General features: G+C 33.4%; 1 protein-coding gene across 10 annotated transcripts in view; it reads right to left on the reverse strand.

Annotated features, from left to right (window-relative positions):
- Positions 1–21,602, reverse strand: part of LOC139524914 (MAM and LDL-receptor class A domain-containing protein 1-like) — a 228,158-nt gene that overhangs the window by 44,791 nt on the left and 161,765 nt on the right. For 5 of the 10 annotated variants that reach the window (XM_071320086.1, XM_071320089.1, XM_071320085.1 and 2 more), the window contains 6 exons: positions 19,773–19,902; positions 19,050–19,225; positions 17,841–17,928; positions 6,729–6,845; positions 4,651–4,751; positions 1,352–1,484 (listed from right to left, as the gene is read on the reverse strand). In XM_071320086.1, the coding sequence (XP_071176187.1) occupies positions 1,352–1,484; positions 4,651–4,751; positions 6,729–6,845; positions 17,841–17,928; positions 19,050–19,225; positions 19,773–19,902 (745 nt within the window). Of the gene's footprint in view, positions 1–1,351; positions 1,485–4,650; positions 4,752–6,728; positions 6,846–12,443; positions 12,461–15,311; positions 15,329–17,840; positions 17,929–19,049; positions 19,226–19,772; positions 19,903–21,602 lie in introns of all 10 variants that reach the window. The other 5 variants (XM_071320083.1, XM_071320084.1, XM_071320088.1 and 2 more) reach the window with 5 other exon arrangements.

The following is a 21,602-nucleotide window of genomic DNA, read 5'->3' on the forward strand; positions in this document are numbered from 1 at the left end:
AGAAATTTTGGATAAATATGGTCTACCAAAAGCACAAGAAAAAATGAACAGTAAACCAACAAAAGAGATTTGGAAAAGGACTGTAAAAAAGTCAATAAACATGCATTGGGAAAAACAGTGGTTAGTAGAGAAAGAAAATAAAACCACTATGCAATATCTAGATATAAATCAACAGCCCATTGGAAAGCCACATCAAATCTGGGAGCTAGTACCAAATACAACTATCGAAGTGAAAAAGGCCGAAATTAAAGCAAGGTTAATCACAAGAACTTACACATTACAATCAGACAGAGAAAAATTCACAAGAGGTCGAGAAAGTGACAAGTGCTATGTAAAACTAGCCGTGAAGATACACATCACTTCCTGATAACGTGTACTTCATTAAAGATGGAGAGAGATAAACATTTGTCAGTTCTTAAATCCTACTTGAAGAATAACACACCAGTTGGAACATTTGACAGAGGAACAAGAATTGCTTGTACTATTTATTCTTAATCCATCAGCAACAAAGTTTAAAGAACTATTCAAACTGAAGAAATCAAACTGTAAAGATATTGAAGCTATTACAAGAACATTATGTTACAGTCTTCATATAAAACGTACTTTATTAAATCAGACCAAGGCTTGAAGGATATTTTGAAAGAATAACAAGTATCAAAGGACATTGTATATATTGAGAATGTGTCGTTATATAGTAATCAGGACATTAGAACTTGTGTACAGAGTGGTGACTTTATATGGGTAATGGTGCTACTAACAGGTCACTGTAAATATTCATATACATGTAAATATTCATATTCTTATTCTTATCCTTCGGGAGTGCTCCTTAGATAGGAGGAACATACCAGTAACAGTAACAGTAATCATCTATAGCTGTTATTTGTTTTGTCATTTGGTCTCTTGTGAAGAGTTGTCTCATTGGCAATCGTACCACATTTTTATATCAAAAAATTTGCACAACAGTACTGATATAAGATGTTATTATACGAAAATGTTGTTATTAAATCGTGTTGACAAATATTTTGGATATTTTTTGTCAGTGTCAAAAGTTTTATCAATACTGTTACAGTTTTTAGACTGATATGAGCCGTGCTCATAATTTTTTTTTACGGTAAACCAACTTATTTTCTTGATCAATTTATTATCACGACTTTCATCAGTAGGAAACAATGCCAATATAAATTGTTGCAACAAAGTTAAACAAATGATTGTTCCTTATTGATCTACCTCAAAAAATTGGAAAATCATAAAACTTAATCACAACCCAAAAAGTATAAGAGCTTAACTTGAAATGAAGTATCTGCGAAAATAATTTGTTTTACAGTATTCAAGTTTTAATGTTAAATATTACCTGCAAGCAAAGTATTAACAGTGGACAAAACAGCTGTGTCCCCCTGAAAATTTGGAGATGAGGCCTCAGTGTAGACATACTGTGTGCCTTCATATGCACTAGAAGGCCCTGTACCACCACTAGGGGTTGATCCCTTGATAAAAAACAAAAGATATAAATAGTTAAATGTGAAAACTATACAAAAACTAAAAGGTACTGTAAATTCAGAAATTATGGCGTGCATTTATTATTGCGATTTTATCATATTTGACTAAAATGCAATTTTAATTTTTCGATATTGAGAAAAATCCTGTTTATAAAAAAAACTGTGGCACAATTGCAAATGAAACAACTCTTCACAAAAAAATTTGAAAATGTGAGTTTAAATTATTGCGATTATAACCCTGTCACATTTTTCACATTAATAAAACCATTGCAATAATTTCTGAATTTACAGTACTATTATCTCATTCTTAAATTATAGTTTTGAATAAACATCAGTAAATCATCTAATACACAAAAGAGGCCTCGTTTTCTCTGGGCACTCTGACTTCCTCCACCAATAAAAACTGGCCGCCACGAAATGGCCCAAAAGTGGTGCTTAAAAGTGGTGTTAAAACATCAACCAGATGCTCCGCAGGGCGCAGCTATATACGACCGCAGAGGTTGAACCCTGAACAGTTGGGGCAAGTATGGACACAAAATTTAAGCTGGATTCAGCTCTAAATTTGGATTGTGATTAAATAGTTGACACATCATAGGTTTCTGACACAGAATGAATGTGGTCTAATGAACTTAAATATTTTTTTGCCTTTGAGCAATTCACTATGCTGTTGAATATTAATCCTCTCAAAAAAAAGTTTGAAGAAATTTTCTTTTTATTTATGAAATCTGAAATGAGAAAAATTTACCCCCCCCATTTTTTTTTCACATCCCCCTTTCCCTTTTTCCAAAACTGATCTCAATTAAAATTTCTAATGGAGTTTGCAACAATAACTACTCATTTAAATACATCATAAAATATTAAAATGTAAAATAAAGTGCTTGTTATCACTGAATGGTAAAGATTGTTTTAATTTATCAGTTGGTAGTAAAAGTGAATATACATTGTATATTGTATAAAACAATGATTTAAGTTGATTCAACTACTATTCTGGACAAAGAAAGATAACTCCAATTGAAAATTTCTTGCTATTGCACACTATTGTGCATTTAGATATTCCTTGCTATTGCGCAATACTGTGCAATTGAAAATATTTGCTATTGCACAATACTGTGCAACTGAAGATTTCTTGCTATTGCGCAATACTGTGCAATTGAAAATTGCATGCTATTGCACAATACTGTGCAATTGAAGATTTCTTGCTATTGCTGAACTGTGCAATTGAAAATTTCTTGCTATTGCACAATACTTAATATAATAATTTTGGATCCTGATTTGAACCAACTTGAAAATTCGGCCCATAATCAAAAATCTAAGTATATGTTTAGATTCAGCATATCAAAAAAGCCCAAGAATTCAATTTTTGTTAAAATCAAACTTAGTTTAATTTTGGACCCTTTGGACTTTAAAGTAGACCAATTTGAAAACGGGATCAAAAATTAAGAATCTACATACACAGTTAGATTTGGCATATCAAAGAACCCCAATTATTCAATTTTTGATGAAATCAAACAAAGTTTAATTTTGGACCCCGATGTTGACCAACTTGAAAACTGGGCCAATAATAAAAAATCCAAGTACATTTTAAGATTCAGCATATCATAGAACCCCAAGGAGTCAATTTTTGTTAAAATCAAACTAAGTTTAATTTTGGACCCTTTGGACCTTAATGTAGACCAATTTGTAAACGGGACCAAAAATTAAGAATCTACATACACAGTTAGATTCGGCATATCAAAGAACCCCAATTATTCAATTGTTGATGAAATCAAACAAAGTTCAATTTTGGACCCTTTGGGCCCCTTATTCCTAAACTGTTGGGACCAAACCTCCCAAAATCAAACCCAACCTTCCTTTTATGGTCATAAACCTTGTGTTTAAATTTCATAGATTTCTATTTACTAATACTAAAGTTATGGTGCGAAAACCAAGAATAATGCTTATTTGGGCCCTATTTTGGCCCAAATGCCTAAACTGTTGGGACCAAAACTCCCAAAATCAATCCCAACCTTCCTTTTGTGTTCATAAACCTTGTGTTTAAATTTCATTGATTTCTATATACTTATACTAAAGTAATTGTACGAAAACCAAGAATAATGCTTATTTGGGCCCTTTTTTGGCCCCAAATTCCTAAAATGTTGGAACCAAAACTCACAAAATCAATCCCAACCTTCCTTTTGTGGTCATAAACCTTGTGTCAAAATTTCATAGATTTCAATTTACTTAAACTAAAGTTATAGTGCGAAAACCAAAAAAATGCTTATTTGTGCCCTTTTTGGCCCCTTATTCCTATAATGTTGGAACCAAAACTCCCAAAATCAAACCCAACCTTCCTTTTATGGTCATAAACCTTGTGTTTAAATTTCATAGATATCTATTTACTAATACTAAAGTTATGGTGCGAAAACCAAGAATAATGCTTATTTGGGCCCCTTTTTGGCCCAAATGCCTAAACTGTTGGGACCAAAACTCCCAAAATCAATCCCAACCTTCCTTTTGTGTTCATAAACCTTGTGTTTAAATTTCATTGATTTCTATATACTTATACTAAAGTAATTGTACGAAAACCAAGAATAATGCTTATTTGGGCCCTTTTTTGGCCCCAAATTCCTAAAATGTTGGAACCAAAACTCCCAAAATCAATCCCAACCTTCCCTTTGTGGTCATAAACCTTGTGTCAAAATTTCAAAGATTTCTATTTTTTTTTACTAAAGTTAGAGTGCGAAAACTAAAAGTATTCGGACGACGACGACGCCAACGTGATAGCAATATACGACGAAAAATTAGATTTTTTGCGGTCGTATAAAAATCTAAATCAAATCTAATACACAAATCTTCAGCGAGTTATAACGATTCACCAGAGGTCAATCCTTGCAATTTACAATGGGTATGTAATGTCAGGTAATAACACTGCAATAAAGAAAATTAATGAATTTGAAAGTCATATAATCCCTTCTGTGAAAGTATATATATGCCTCTCACTTTAAATATTAAAATTTAACTGTCGGGAGTGGAGTAATATCATAATACACTTGTTGCAGTGATTGAATCTATATTTATCACTTTCAGTAATAACTGATAACAAAATAAATCATATCATTGTTTCTTTTTATCTAATAGCTAATGCCCCTTTAAGTCATTCACATGAGCCACTTACAGATCTATAAGTCCACTGAAAATCATCATCATCAACATTTTCAAACACACAATTATTTTCTGTTTCAAAGCCACAAGTAAATTCTGATACTGTTTTCGCATCTGCAAAAAAAAAATATCCAAGCACTGTGAGCCCTTAATGACAGATAATAGAATATGAAAGTAATTGTGATTGACAACAGAACATCATCAGAAGTTTATCATATATCTCAACTATCAAAAATATAATGATGCACACAAGCAAAAACTTAATTAACTGATGATGTCTTAATCAAAGAGCTGAAGAGCTCTGAGGGAAAAGACGGCCATTGTTTCAATTTTAGGGGGGTGTCTTTTGATAGTCTACATACAAAGAATGAGCAAAAGAACAGCTAGAACATATAAAAAGGCTGACAATAATGAAACTAATTGTTGTTTATTGTTATTTCATTTCCTTAGTCAAGAATTCATCATAGAGACAATTTGGACCAATGAGATCTGCACATTCTAAATCAAAACATTTGATTAAAGTTGGGAGTTAATTATCTAAAATTCAATTGAATTTAACAACTACTACAATATATTTTAGAATTTTAATTATGTACAACTGAACGGCAGACTAAGACCATTCTCAAATTTTTGTGACAGTATTCTCAAGAAAGTGAGGACTGAAAAATCTATTCAGTTTTAATTTTCCATTGATAAAATTCCCAGTTACACCTCTCATCACAGGGATACATGTACTTATAAAATCAAATATGATTGATATAAGCTGTGTGAAGTTTGTTTCCAGATCCCACATTTTGATATATCTGTAAAATTCATGAATAAATAGCTTTAAACTACAAAAAGCAATATTAAAAAAAAAAAAATGAAAAAAAATGACCACTACAATAATTATGTTGGTATGCAAAATTATTTTTTAATTGATGACTACTTATCATATATATACTTAATGTGACAGTGTTCAAATACATTAACTTTCATTTTAGTGGGTAATTACTCATCAATTGAGGTGTTATTTTTGATAGTTGAGATTCTAAAAACATAACTTTACAGAAGAATGAAAACTGCAGTTGCTCTCCCCAATCTCAATAGGTATAAACTACAAAAAGCAACATTTTTTTAATTTTTTTTTTTTTAACCATTTCAATAATTATGTTGGTACACACAAATTTTTTTATATAGAAGACTACTTATCATATACTAAATGTCACACTTTAAGTGTTCAGAAACATTTACTTTGATATTAGTGTATAATTACTCATCAATTGAGGTGCTCCTGAATTGGAAGAAGATTCTAAAAACAGAACTTTACAGAAACAATGAAAACTGCAGTTTCTCTCCCCAATCTCATGTATCCCCATTCACATTGTTTACCTCGAAAGTTGACCTACAAATTATCTGATTATAGCCTCAGATTAAAGCATTGCATGTTGGTGTGTAGATCATCTACACTACAGCAAACATCATTATGTTTAAATTTAACAAATACGGATTTTAAATACATATTTTAAATTAGTATACAAATACTGTGAATGATTTTTATAATGAATAATATCCCTGTGTAGAGTGGCATTCCAACAATGACGTCACTAGGTTAGATATATTTAGAATATTTCGTAATACTGATTTTCCCGGACTGTAAAAGAAACGTATATAATGTAAGGGAAAGCTCAATATACGATAATTTCACGAGAAACAGAAGGAAAATGTGTAAAAAATATATTTAAAATCAATCTGTTCTCCTTGTCATCAATTTCAGTATGACATTTTGAGGGGGTTTCCAAACTATCAAAACAAAATGATTGACGTGAGGGAATGATACTCTGGCCAACCCGATTAGGGAAGCCGTCTTTCCCAAAAAACGCAATATACATGCAAGTATGTTAACAAAATTTTAAGTGAAACATTTTAGTTTTGCAAATTCCATACAGTAAAAATATCCCAATCTACAAAAATCTAAAACAATAAATGTATTTTCAGTTGAGAATTGATGAATGATGACTGTTGATTGATCTAGATTTTTGCAGGTCTTTTCTTCCTGTGATAGCCCGTCTATTTAAAAAATGTTCTACTTCTAGTCCATTTCTGACTTACCAACTGCACAATTTTGTCCCATAAATCCACCCAGACAGGAACAGGTGTAACCAATGGCTGTTGTTGTTTCTGAACAGGATGCACCATTTTGGCAAGGACTGTTGTCACATGGACTCACTAAAAAAAAAAAATAACCAACATATATATATTAATAAACATAAAATAAGAATGTGTCCGTAGTACACTGAAGCCCCAATCGAACTAGCATTTTCTATGTTCAGTGGATCTTGAAATTAGGGTACAAAATTAGGCATTGAAATGAGAAAGATCATATTATAGGGAACATGTGTACTAAATTTTAAGTTGATTGAACTTCAACTTCATCAAAAAAAATAACCTCGACCAAAAGTTTAACCTGAAGCAGAACAGATGGATGAACAGACGGAGGAACAGACAAACATACCAGAAAAAATAATAACTTTATAACACTCACCAGTAAGTGGTATTTAACGGATGTTCCCTACTCTGGTAATTTTTACTTAATGTCAGATATTAAAAATTCTCTATTTTCTTCCACATAGTGCCAATAAAATTTACCCTTACATAATATTATAACAGTAAGTTTTACAAGCTATATAGATTAACATTAACCCTGCCACATTTCTGTGTCTGTTCCAAGCCAGAAGCCTCTGGCCTTTTTTAGTCTTGTATGATTTTTAATTTTAGTTTCTTGTGTATATTTTGGAGTTGAGTATAACATTCATTATCACTGAACTAGTATAAAGTTTTGTTTAGGGGCCAGCTGAAGCATGCCTCCAGGTGCTGGTGTTTCTCACATCGTTGAAGACCCAATTGTGGTCTTTAGCTGTTGTCTGCTCTTTGGTCACATTGTTGTCTCTTTCACACATTCCCCATTTCCATTCTCTATTTTATATAAAACTTTTAAATTCTTACCATAAAGTGGTTTATTTTCCCATGGTCTAAATTTTACTATTTAAAGGATATTCCCTACTCTGGTATTTTTTATTTAAGGTCACATATTCTAATTAACTACTTTTATCCAATTTACTCCCACTTTTTTTTTTTATAATATTATTACATTAATTTTAAAGGCTATTTTTTAAAATCTTGAAAAATCCTTGTTATTTTTCCATAGTTTTTAAAAGAATAAATGGTGATTGTGTCCATGGGACACAGATGATGCCCTTGCTTGCATATGATATAAGTTATAAAGGGACATAACTGAGAATGTTAAAAGAGATGCTACTCTAATTTGTACTTGATTTGTGTTTTGTCTTTATAAGCATTGTGTATAAGTTTCATAATATTTGGTTGAGGCAAACTAAAGTAAGAGAACGGAAACAAAAAAATCAGCAACTATTTCATTTGTAAAGGGGCATAATTCTAGAACAGTTGAAGTGATCTATGTTTAGTGGTAATAAGCATTTGTAAAAGTTTCATAACGTTTGGTTGAGGCAAACCTAAGTTAGAGAATGGAAACAAAACATTCAGCAATTATTTCATTTGTAAAAGGCATAACTCTAGAACAGTTAAAACATGTTTTTCTGGTCTAAAGAAAATGTGGTTTTAAACATGAGTAAATGCTGCAGTGTAGTCGGATCGTCTCTTGGCAATACACACATATCTAAAATGCGATTTACAAAATTACTTTTAGATTTTAAGATTGGACATAATTATTGTATGTGTGGATAAAGAACTTTTATTAGTGTGGATCTGATGAAAATACTCGATGGAGGATATTCAGTGAATATACTAAACATTTTAATATACTGTACTCCAGGATGTGTGCCTTGATTGGCAGGTTATTGACTCTGATTTCTCTTATACTGGGTTTTACCGTGTGTATTGTTGTGCGTTTGTTTTTTCTTCATTGGCTAGTGGTATAGGGGGAGGGTTGAGATCTAAAAAATAAAACATGTTTAACCCCGCCTGTCCGCAATCAGGAGCATCTGACCTTTGTTAGTCTTGTGATTTTTAATTTTAGTTTCTTGTGTATAATTCAGAGTTTAGTATGACGCCCATTATCACTGAACTAGTTATATATATTTGTTTAGGGGCCAGCTGAAGGGCGCCTCCGGGTGCGGAAGTTTCTTGCTGCATTGAAGACCCATTGGTGGACTTCAGCTATTGTCTGCTTTATGATTGGGTGGTTGTCTCTTTGACACATTCCCCATTTCCATTCTAAATTTTATTTACAGAAAATGAAACAGATCCCAGATGTGGTATAGTAAACATAATATTACAATAATTAACATACCACCAGCACACGCTCCAGGCTTTAGTTGTGTAACAGGAGGTGTGCCTTGATTGGAAGGTTATTTACAGAAACAAATCCTAGATCCTACAGGAGCCTGTAATTCAGTGGTTGTCGTTTGTTTATGTGTTACATATTTGTTTTTCGTTTATTTTTTTTACATAAATAAGGCCGTTAGTTTTCTTGTTTGAATTGTTTTACATTGTTTTATCGGGGCCTTTTATAGCTGAATATGCGGTATGGTCTTTGCTCATTGTTGAAGGCCGAACGGTGACCTATAGTTGTTAATGTTTGTGTCATTTTGGTCTTTTGTGGATAGTTGTCTCATTGGCAATCATACCCCATCTTCTTTTTGATATACTAGATGTGGTATAGTAAACATGATATAACAATAAGTAACATACCACCAGCACACGCTTTAGGCATTAGTTGTATATCATCTATAGCAATATCTCCCAAACCCTAACCCTAACCACTTTAATTAACATACCACTATGGAACGCCGTAGCTGCCTTATGTGTACTTGTTTTTAGATACGCTTATACTTTTCAATATATGCACATAGTTTTTCTATATATGCACATACTTTTTCTCTATATGCACATAGTTTACTTTATATGCACATAGTTTTTCTATATATGCACATAGTTTTACTATATATGCACATACTTTTTCTCTATACGCACATACTTGTTCTCTATATGCACATAGTTTACTTTATATGCACATAGTTTACTTTATATGCACATAGTTTTTCTCTATATGCACATCTGTTACTTATTCGTTTTTAATGCGCGGAGTATACGGTTGCACTTTGAATTAAATCGTTTTTCAATTGTGTTCATGTCTCTGGTGGTAACAATGTGTTCTTACAGATGAAATGACCATATAAGCGCGATTGCAACCGTTCCAGTGCTCGGTTAATACCCTGTTACTTATTCACTTATAATACGTTTGTTGTACGTTGCACCTTTTAAAAAAAAAATCAATTGTGCCCATGTCTCTTGGTGTAACAATGTGTTCTTAGAGATGAAATGACCCTATTAGCGCGCATGTACCCGTTCCAGCGCTCGGTTGACACCCTGTTATCTATTCGTTACCTATTCACTTATAATACGTTTGTTGTACGTTGCACCTTTTAGAAAAGGATTTTCAATTGTGTTCATGTCTCTGGTGGTAACAATGTGATCTTAGAGATTGAATGACCCTATTAGCGCGTATGTACCCGTTCCAGCGCTCGGTTAATACCCTGTTACCTATTTGTTACCTATTCGTTACCTTTTGACTTATAATACGTTTGTTGTACATTGCACCTTTTAGAAAAGGATTTTCAATTATGTCCATGTCTCAGGTGGTAACAATGTGTTCTTAGAGATGAAATAACCCTATTACTGCGTATGTACCCGTTCCAGCGCTCGGTTAATACCCTGTTACCTATTCGTTACTTATTCGCTTATAATACGTTTGTAATACTTTTTATGTGTAGTGTAGTATGTTCAGACTTATTTTTGTTTGTACGTTTTGGATGATTTTGTTTAAATATTCCATGTGTAATGCCAGTGTAAACATTCAGAGTTTGAATTTATTAGAATAGTAAATTTAACATTTAAGAGAAAGCTGTACTTGTCACAAAGCTGCCACCAAAAAATAGGGACATTGCTTTAATCTACAATTTTCTATGACAATGATAAATGTTCATTAAGAAGAGCAAATTTTTATCTTTTATTCATCATATTTGATTTTCAACCATATTTGTCAGGGTTCTCCAAGGAAAATATGTGCAAAAGCAGACACATGTAAATACTTTAATTTTATATAACAGGTAACAGGTTATTTACCGAGCGCTGGAACGGGTACTTGCGTGCTAATAGGGTAATTTCATCTCTAAGAACACATTGTTACCACAAGAGACATGGACAAAATTGAAAATCCTTTTCTAAAAGGTGCAACGTACAACAAACGTATTCAAAGTGAATAGGTAACATGGTATTAACAGAGCGCTGGAACTGGTGCATGCGCGCTAATAGGGTCATTTCATCTCTTAGAAAACATTATTACCACCAGAGATATGAACTGAATTGAAAATCCTTTTCTAAAAGGTTCTACGTACAACAAACGTATTATAAGTGAATAGGTAACAGGGTATTAACCGAGCGCTGGAACGGGTACATGCGCGCTAATAGGGTAATTTCATTTTTTAAAACACATTGTTACCATCAAAGACACGGACACAATTGAAAATCCTTTTTTAAAAGGTGCAACGTACAACAAACGTATTATAAGTGAATAAGTAACAGGGTATTAACCGAGCACTGGAACGGTTGCAATCGCGCTTATAGGGTCATTTCATCTGTAAGAACACATTGTTACCACCAGAGACATGAACACAATTGAAAAACGATTTAATTCAAAGTGCAACCGTATACTCCGCGCATTAAAAACGAATAAGTAACAGATGTGCATATAGAAAAAAACTATGTGCATATAAAGTAAACTATGTGCATATAGAGAACAAGTATGTGCGTATAGAGAAAAAGTATGTGCATATATAGTAAAACTATGTGCATATATAGAAAAACTATGTGCATATATAGAAAAACTATGTGCATATAAAGTAAACTATGTGCATATAGAGAAAAAGTATGTGCATATATAGAAAAACTATGTGTATATATTGAAAAGTATAAGCGTATCTAAAAACAAGTACACATAAGGCAGCTACGGCGTTCCATATACCACCAGCACACACTCAAGGCATTAGTTGTATAACATCTATAGCAATATCTCATTAACCCTAACTATAATAGTTAACATACCACCAGCACACACTCCAGGCATTAGTTGTATATCATCTATAGCAATATCTCCTTAACCTTAACCCTAACCATAATAAGTAACATACCACCAGACACGCTCCAGGCATTAGTTGTATATCATCTATAGCAATATCTCCCTAACCCTTACCCTAACCACTATAATTAACATACCACCAGCACACACTCCAGACATGAGTTGTATGTCATCTATAGCAATATCTTCCTAACACTAACCACAATAATTAACATACCACCAGCACACGCTCCAGGCATTAGTTGTATATCATCTATAGCAATATCTCCCTAACCCTAACCCTAACCACAATAATTAACATACCACCAGCACACACTCCAGGCATTAGTTGTATATCATCTATAGCAATATCTCCTTAACCCTAACTCTAACCATAATAATTAACATAACACCAGCACATGCTCCAGGCATTAGATGTATATCATCTATAGCAATATCTCCTTAACCCTAACCCTAAGCACTATAAGTAACATACCATCAGCACACACTCCAGGCATTAGTTGTATATCATCTATAGCAATATCTCCTTAACCCTAACCCTAACCATAATAATAAACATACCACCAGCACATGCTCCAGGTATTAGTTGTATGTCATCTATAGCATTATCTCCCTAACCCTAACCCTAACCATAATAATTAACATACCACCAGCACACACTCCAGGTATTAGTTGTATATCATCTATAGCAATATCTCCTTAACCCTAATCATAATAACTAAAATACCACCAGCACACACTCCAGGCATTTGTTGTATATCATCTATAGCAACATCTCCCGAACTATAACCCTAACTACAATAAGTAATATACTACCAGCACATGCTCCAGGCATTAGTTGTATATCATCTATAGCAATATCTCCTTAGCCCTAACCTAACCACAATAATTAACATACCACCAGCACATGCTCCAGGCATTAGTTGTATATCATATTAGCAATATCTCCTTAACCCTAATCATAATAACTAAAATACCACCAGCACACACTCCAGGCATTTGTTGTATATCATCTATAGCAACATCTCCCTAACTATAACCCTAACTACAATAAGTAACATACCACCAGCACACGCTCCAGGCATTAGTTGTATATCATCTATAGCAATATCTCCCTAACCCTTACCCTAACCATACTAATTAACATACCACCAGCACACGCTCCAGGCATTAGTTGTATATAATCTATAGCATTATCTCCCTAACCCTAACCCTAACCATAATAATTAACATACCACCAGCACCTGCTCCAGGCATTAGTTGTGTATCATCTATAGCAATATCTCCTTAACCCTAACTCTAACCATAATAATTAACAGACCACCAGCACACACTCCAGGCATTAGTTGTATATCATCTATAGCAATATCTCCTTAACCCTAACCCTAACCACAATAAGTAACATACCACCAGCACACTATCCAGGCATTAGTTGTATATCATCTATAGCAATATCTCCCTAACCCTAACCATAATGATTAACATACCACCAGCACACTCAAGGCATTAGTTGTATATCATCTATAGCAATATCTCCCTAACCCTTACCCTAACCACTATAATTAACATACCACCAGCACACACTCCAGACATGAGTTGTATGTCATCTATAGCAATATCTTCCTAACACTAACCACAATAATTAACATACCACCAGCACACGCTCCAGGCATTAGTTGTATATCATCTATAGCAATATCTCCCTAACCCTAACCCTAACCACAATAATTAACATACCACCAGCACACACTCCAGGCATTAGTTGTATATCATCTATAGCAATATCTCCTTAACCCTAACTCTAACCATAATAATTAACATAACACCAGCACATGCTCCAGGCATTAGATGTATATCATCTATAGCAATATCTCCTTAACCCTAACCCTAAGCACTATAATTAACATACCATCAGCACACACTCCAGGCATTAGTTGTATATCATCTATAGCAATATCTCCTTAACCCTAACCCTAACCATAATAATAAACATACCACCAGCACATGCTCCAGGTATTAGTTGTATGTCATCTATAGCATTATCTCCCTAACCCTAACCCTAACCATAATAATTAACATACCACCAGCACACACTCCAGGTATTAGTTGTATATCATCTATAGCAATATCTCCTTAACCCTAATCATAATAACTAAAATACCACCAGCACACACTCCAGGCATTTGTTGTATATCATCTATAGCAACATCTCCCTAACTATAACCCTAACTACAATAAGTAATATACTACCAGCACATGCTCCAGGCATTAGTTGTATATCATCTATAGCAATATCTCCTTAGCCCTAACCTAACCACAATAATTAACATACCACCAGCACATGCTCCAGGCATTAGTTGTATATCATATTAGCAATATCTCCTTAACCCTAATCATAATAACTAAAATACCACCAGCACACACTCCAGGCATTTGTTGTATATCATCTATAGCAACATCTCCCTAACTATAACCCTAACTACAATAAGTAACATACCACCAGCACACGCTCCAGGCATTAGTTGTATATCATCTATAGCAATATCTCCCTAACCCTTACCCTAACCATACTAATTAACATACCACCAGCACACGCTCCAGGCATTAGTTGTATATAATCTATAGCATTATCTCCCTAACCCTAACCCTAACCATAATAATTAACATACCACCAGCACCTGCTCCAGGCATTAGTTGTGTATCATCTATAGCAATATCTCCTTAACCCTAACTCTAACCATAATAATTAACAGACCACCAGCACACACTCCAGGCATTAGTTGTATATCATCTATAGCAATATCTCCTTAACCCTAACCCTAACCACAATAAGTAACATACCACCAGCACACTATCCAGGCATTAGTTGTATATCATCTATAGCAATATCTCCCTAACCCTAACCATAATGATTAACATACCACCAGCACACTCAAGGCATTAGTTGTATATCATCTATAGCAATATCTCCCTAACCCTTACCCTAACCACTATAATTAACATACCACCAGCACACACTCCAGACATGAGTTGTATGTCATCTATAGCAATATCTTCCTAACACTAACCACAATAATTAACATACCACCAGCACACGCTCCAGGCATTAGTTGTATATCATCTATAGCAATATCTCCCTAACCCTAACCCTAACCACAATAATTAACATACCACCAGCACACACTCCAGGCATTAGTTGTATATCATCTATAGCAATATCTCCTTAACCCTAACTCTAACCATAATAATTAACATAACACCAGCACATGCTCCAGGCATTAGATGTATATCATCTATAGCAATATCTCCTTAACCCTAACCCTAAGCACTATAATTAACATACCATCAGCACACACTCCAGGCATTAGTTGTATATCATCTATAGCAATATCTCCTTAACCCTAACCCTAACCATAATAATAAACATACCACCAGCACATGCTCCAGGTATTAGTTGTATGTCATCTATAGCATTATCTCCCTAACCCTAACCCTAACCATAATAATTAACATACCACCAGCACACACTCCAGGTATTAGTTGTATATCATCTATAGCAATATCTCCTTAACCCTAATCATAATAACTAAAATACCACCAGCACACACTCCAGGCATTTGTTGTATATCATCTATAGCAACATCTCCCTAACTATAACCCTAACTACAATAAGTAATATACTACCAGCACATGCTCCAGGCATTAGTTGTATATCATCTATAGCAATATCTCCTTAGCCCTAACCTAACCACAATAATTAACATACCACCAGCACATGCTCCAGGCATTAGTTGTATATCATCTTAGCAATATCTCCTTAACCCTAATCATAATAACTAAAATACCACCAGCACACACTCCAGGCATTTGTTGTATATCATCTATAGCAACATCTCCCTAACTATAACCCTAACTACAATAAGTAACATACCACCAGCACACGCTCCAGGCATTAGTTGTATATCATCTATAGCAATATCTCCCTAACCCTTACCCTAACCATACTAATTAACATACCACCAGCACACGCTCCAGGCATTAGTTGTATATAATCTATAGCATTATCTCCCTAACCCTAACCCTAACCATAATAATTAACATACCACCAGCACCTGCTCCAGGCATTAGTTGTGTATCATCTATAGCAATATCTCCTTAACCCTAACTCTAACCATAATAATTAACAGACCACCAGCACACACTCCAGGCATTAGTTGTATATCATCTATAGCAATATCTCCTTAACCCTAACCCTAACCACAATAAGTAACATACCACCAGCACACTATCCAGGCATTAGTTGTATATCATCTATAGCAATATCTCCCTAACCCTAACCATAATGATTAACATACCACCAGCACACTCAAGGCATTAGTTGTATATCATCTAAGCAATATCTCCCTAACCCTAACCCTAACTACAATAATTAACATACCACCAGCACACACTCCAGGCATTAGTTGTATATCATCTATAGCAATATCTCCCTAACCCTAACCTTAAGCACTATAATTAACATACCACCAGCACACACTCAAAGCATTAGTTGAATATCATCTATAGCAATATCTCCCTAACCCTAACCCTAACCACTCTAATTAACATACCAACAGCACTCGCTCCAGACATTAGTTGTATATCATCTATAGCAATATCTCCCTAACCCTTACCCTAACCACAATTATTAACATACCACCAGCACACACTCCAGACATTAGTTGTATATCATCTATAGCAATATCTCCCTAACCCTAACCACTATAATTAACAGACCACCAGCACATGCTCCAGGCATTAGTTGTATATCATCTATAGTTATATCTCCCTAACCCTAACCCTAACCATAATAATTAACATACCACCAGCACACACTCCAGGCATTAGTTGTATATCATCTATAGCAATATCTCCCTAACCCTTACCCTAACCATAATAATTAACATACCACCAGCACATGCTCCAGGCATTAGTTGTATATCATCTATAGCAATATCTCCCTAACCCTTACCCTAACCACTATAATTAACATACCACCAGCACACACTCCAGACATGAGTTGTATGTCATCTATAGCAATATCTTCCTAACACTAACCACAATAATTAACATACCACCAGCACACGCTCCAGGTATTAGTTGTATATCATCTATAGCAATATCTCCCTAACCCTAACCCTAACCACAATAATTAACATACCACCAGCTCACACTCCAGGCATTAGTTGTATATCATCTATAGCAATATCTCCTTAACCCTAACCCTAACCACAATAGGTAACATACCACCAGCAGACTATCCAGGCATTAGTTGTACATCATCTATAGCAATATCTCCCTAACCCTAACCATAATGATTAACATACCACCAGCACACACTCAAGGCATTAGTTGTATATCATCTAAGCAATATCTCCCTAACCCTAACCCTAACCACAATAATTAACATACCACCAGCACACAATCCAGGCATTAGTTGTATATCATCTATAGCAATATCTCCCTAACCCTAACCTTAAGCACTATAATTAACATACCACCAGCACACACTCAAAGCATTAGTTGAATATCATCTATAGCAATATCTCCCTAACCCTAACCCTAACCACTCTAATTAACATACCAACAGCACTCGCTCCAGACATTAGTTGTATATCATCTATAGCAATATCTCCCCAACCCTTACCCTAACCACAATAATTAACATACCACCAGCACACACTCCAGACATTAGTTGTATATCATCTATAGCAATATCTCCCTAACCCTAACCACTATAATTAACAGACCACCAGCACATGCTCCAGGCATTAGTTGTATATCATCTATAGTTATATCTCCCTAACCCTAACCCTAACCATAATAATTAACATACCACCAGCACACACTCCAGGCATTAGTTGTATATCATCTATAGCAATATCTCCCTAACCCTTACCCTAACCATAATAATTAACATACCACCAGCACATGCTCCAGGCATTAGTTGTATATCATCTATAGCAATATCTCCCCAACCCTAACCCTAACCATAATAATTAGCATACCACCAGCACATGCTCCGGGCATTAGTTGTATATCATCTATAGCAATATCTCCTTTCCATGATGTTACTTTATTAGCCTCTATAAATAACTGAAAGATAAAAAACTTGTAAAATTAAATCACCTTATTATATCTTGGTAAAAAAAAAAATTGATGGTAATTGATATTTGATTTTAGCCAAAAAGTCTAATTTTTGTGAATTAATTTATTTTCAGTGAAGTTCAATAAATGGTGATGAATTAAAAATGTTTTTTCATGGATATTTGATTTATTTTTTACAAAGTCCTCAGATAATTTATACTTTGTAGAACATCCAACGAAAATAGGAACTAAATGAAAAATAATGAATCTTCTGCATCAAAAAATTAACTACTGTAAAAGCAGAAATTTTGTGGTGGATTGAATTTAAGTGGAAAGAATATATCCATGAATTTAAAAACTCTACGAAAATTGACTTTCATATACTATCACTTCCATTTAATGGAAACCACAAAATTAAATCCCCATTAAATCTTATATAGAGACAAAACCACAAAATTAAATCCCCATTAAATCTTATTTATAGACAAAACCACAAAATTAAATCCCCATTAAATCTTATATATAGACAAAACCACAAACACTTAACCCCACAAAAATTAATGTTTCTACAGTAGTTTATTATTATAATTTATGTATCAGTGATAATTTCCTTAATATTTTATTCAAATTCAAAGAAATTGTTTAGGGGGCATTCGTCATTGAAAGACAATATCTCAAATAACTAGTTGTTTGACCATTTCAGCCATTGGAGTTATTTAATATACAAATTGTCTTGTTGATAATTTTCATAATTGTAATTTTCTCTCTATCCATTTTTTATAATTTTCAAGATAAAAGGCAAAAGTAAAAAAAATGGGCAAATTCATAATTAAGGGGCTTCAACACCAATGAAAGATGTTCAACAGTTTTGACTTAAAAAACACAATAAGTAGAGCTCAATCTTCTACAAATTTCTGCCCGTCACATTTTCTCTTTTTATAGAGGTTCGTAAATAAGACATAATGGTTAATTTATAGCTCTGTGGACCATACAAAATTTTTTTTGTCCATTTTTCTCTATTCATTATTTTTTTACCTTTTATTCTATAAATCTTGTTCTCTATTTTATAATCCCATCCAGAACCTAATTTATATCATTTATATAAGACATCTAATTGTATACAAACAAACCTTCATTCCTGCAGCACCAGTAATTGTAACCATTCCCTTGTTCCACTGGTCACCAAGGTTACCAGATTCTATAAATACTTCATTTTCAGGGGCTTTAACTCCGGTTGATATTTTGAGATCTCCCATTGTATCCAAACCAAACATGTGATATTGAAAAGTCAAACAATAGTCACCTGCTGTTAAGGAAAAAAACCCAATATATTCTATATTTAATAACAAATTGCTGAAATTCTTTTTTAAAGATCAAATAAGCAAATTTTTCGTTCTTTACTTTTTGATTTTGTACTGTTTTTAACGGAGGGCTAGCAAATATTTTTTTCTTCATCTTTTTGATTTTATACTGTTTTCAAGGGAAGACTAGCATATTCTCTTTATTCATGAGATGTTTACTTTCTTCTGGTTGCATTTTACTGGTTTTTACAGAAAGACTAGCATATTCTCATTGGTCAAAACTTTTAGGAATTTTGGTGCTCAATGCTCTTCAACTTTATATATGTTATTTGGCCTTTTAAACTTTTTTTGAATTCGAGTGTCACTGATGAGTCTTTTGTAGACGAAATGCACGTCTGATGTAAATACAAAATTTAATCCTGGTGTATATAATGATTTTATTTCTATAATAAGTTATATCATACTGGCACTCACACAACATCTTCCTATATCTATATTTCACAGAAAATCGTTTTATTGATAATTCCTTAAAACAAATAATATATAATTTACCATTTAAGTTCATTGACGATTCCAACCTAGCCACATCGTTGCTAGCTCTTGGTGAAGAAACTTCTACATACTTGTATTTACTACCTTCTACAGCTGATTGTGGTCCAGTGCCCCCAGATGGAGTGCTTCTCTATATATAATTACATACATAAAGTACTTTAAATTATCTTTAAAGAATGTTTCTATATGTATATACCTTTTTAATGACTCTTTCAGTCTTACAGTCAAAATTTAGAACAAAAATTTCTATAATTGTCCCATTATAACTCCCTGAGGCATAGATAACCTTAGATAGATTTGGCTATTTTAGGTATGTTTTGGTCATATAACTCTTCAACTGTTTGGGTACTTATACATCCTTGGCTTTCAAATATTCAGTTTTAAGTGTTCCTGAAGAAGTAAATCCAGAGGAGCACTTCAGAAGCATTAAATGTATTACTTGTTATTCTTTTTTTTAAACCTGCTTTGAAGGGAAATATCGTCTAGCCCTTATAAAAAAGTAGATGTGGAACAATTAAAACGAGAAAACCTACAAACTAATTTTGAATAATGAAGGAAAAACAAAGACAAATTATAAACTTTTCATGATGAAGTAATACTGAGGCATCTAGGACTAAATTATAAATCTGTTCATGATGAAGTTATACCAAGGCATCTAAGACTAAATTATAAATCTGTTCATGATGAAGTAATACCCAGGCATCTAAGACTAAATTATAAATCTGTTCATGATGAAGTAATACCCAGGCATCTACGCTAAATTATAAATCTGTTCATGATGAAGTAATACCCAGGCATTTAAGACTAAATTATAAATCTGTTCATGATGAAGTTACACCTAGATATATAGGCATCTTAGACTAAATTATAAATCTGTTTATGATGAAGTAATATAAAGGCATTTAAGACTAAATTATAAATCTGTTTATGATGAAGTAATACCAAGGCATCTAAGATTAAATAATAAATCTGTTCACGATGAAGCAATACCCAGGCATCTAAGACTAAATCATAAATCTGTTCATGATGAAGTAATACCCAGGCATCTAAGACTAAATCATAAATCTGTTCATGATGAAGTAATACCAAGGCATCTAAGATGAAATTACAAATCTGTTCATGATGGAGTTATTCCCATGCATCTAAAGACTAAATTATAAATCTGTTCATGATTAAGTAATACCCAGGCATCTAAGACTAAATTATAAATCTGTTCATGATGAAGTAATACCGAGGCATCTGAGACTAAATTATTAATCTGTTCATGATGAAGTAATACCCAGGCATCCAAGACTAAATTATAAATCTCTTCATGATGAAGTAATACCCAGGCATCTAAGACTAAATTATAAATCTGTTCATGATGAAGTAATACCGAGGCATCTAAGACTAAATTATAAATCTGTTCATGATGAAGTAATACCCAGGCATCTAAGACTAAATTATAAATCTGTTCATGATGAAGTTATACCAAGGCATCTAAGACTAAATTATAAATCTGTTCATGATGAAGTAATACCCAGGCATTTAAGACTAAATTATAAATCTGTTCATGATGAAGTAATACCCAGGCATCTAAGACTCAATTATAAATCTGTTCATGATGAAGTAATACCCAGGCATCTAAGACTAAATTATAAATCTGTTCATGATGAAGTAATACCGAGGCTATTTGATCATCAATACAAAAATTGAATTTACAGTATATCTGTTTATATTTCTTTTTATGTAGTGTACTGATATATTAAACATATAAATTCTATCATCTTATGCATTTGTAATGTAATTGATTGTAATGATAAATGTTTGTTTTTAGTTTGTTTGTTGATG

This window comes from Mytilus edulis, chromosome 5, assembly GCF_963676685.1.
Source record: "Mytilus edulis chromosome 5, xbMytEdul2.2, whole genome shotgun sequence".
Classification (NCBI taxonomy): Eukaryota; Metazoa; Mollusca; class Bivalvia; order Mytilida; family Mytilidae; genus Mytilus; species Mytilus edulis.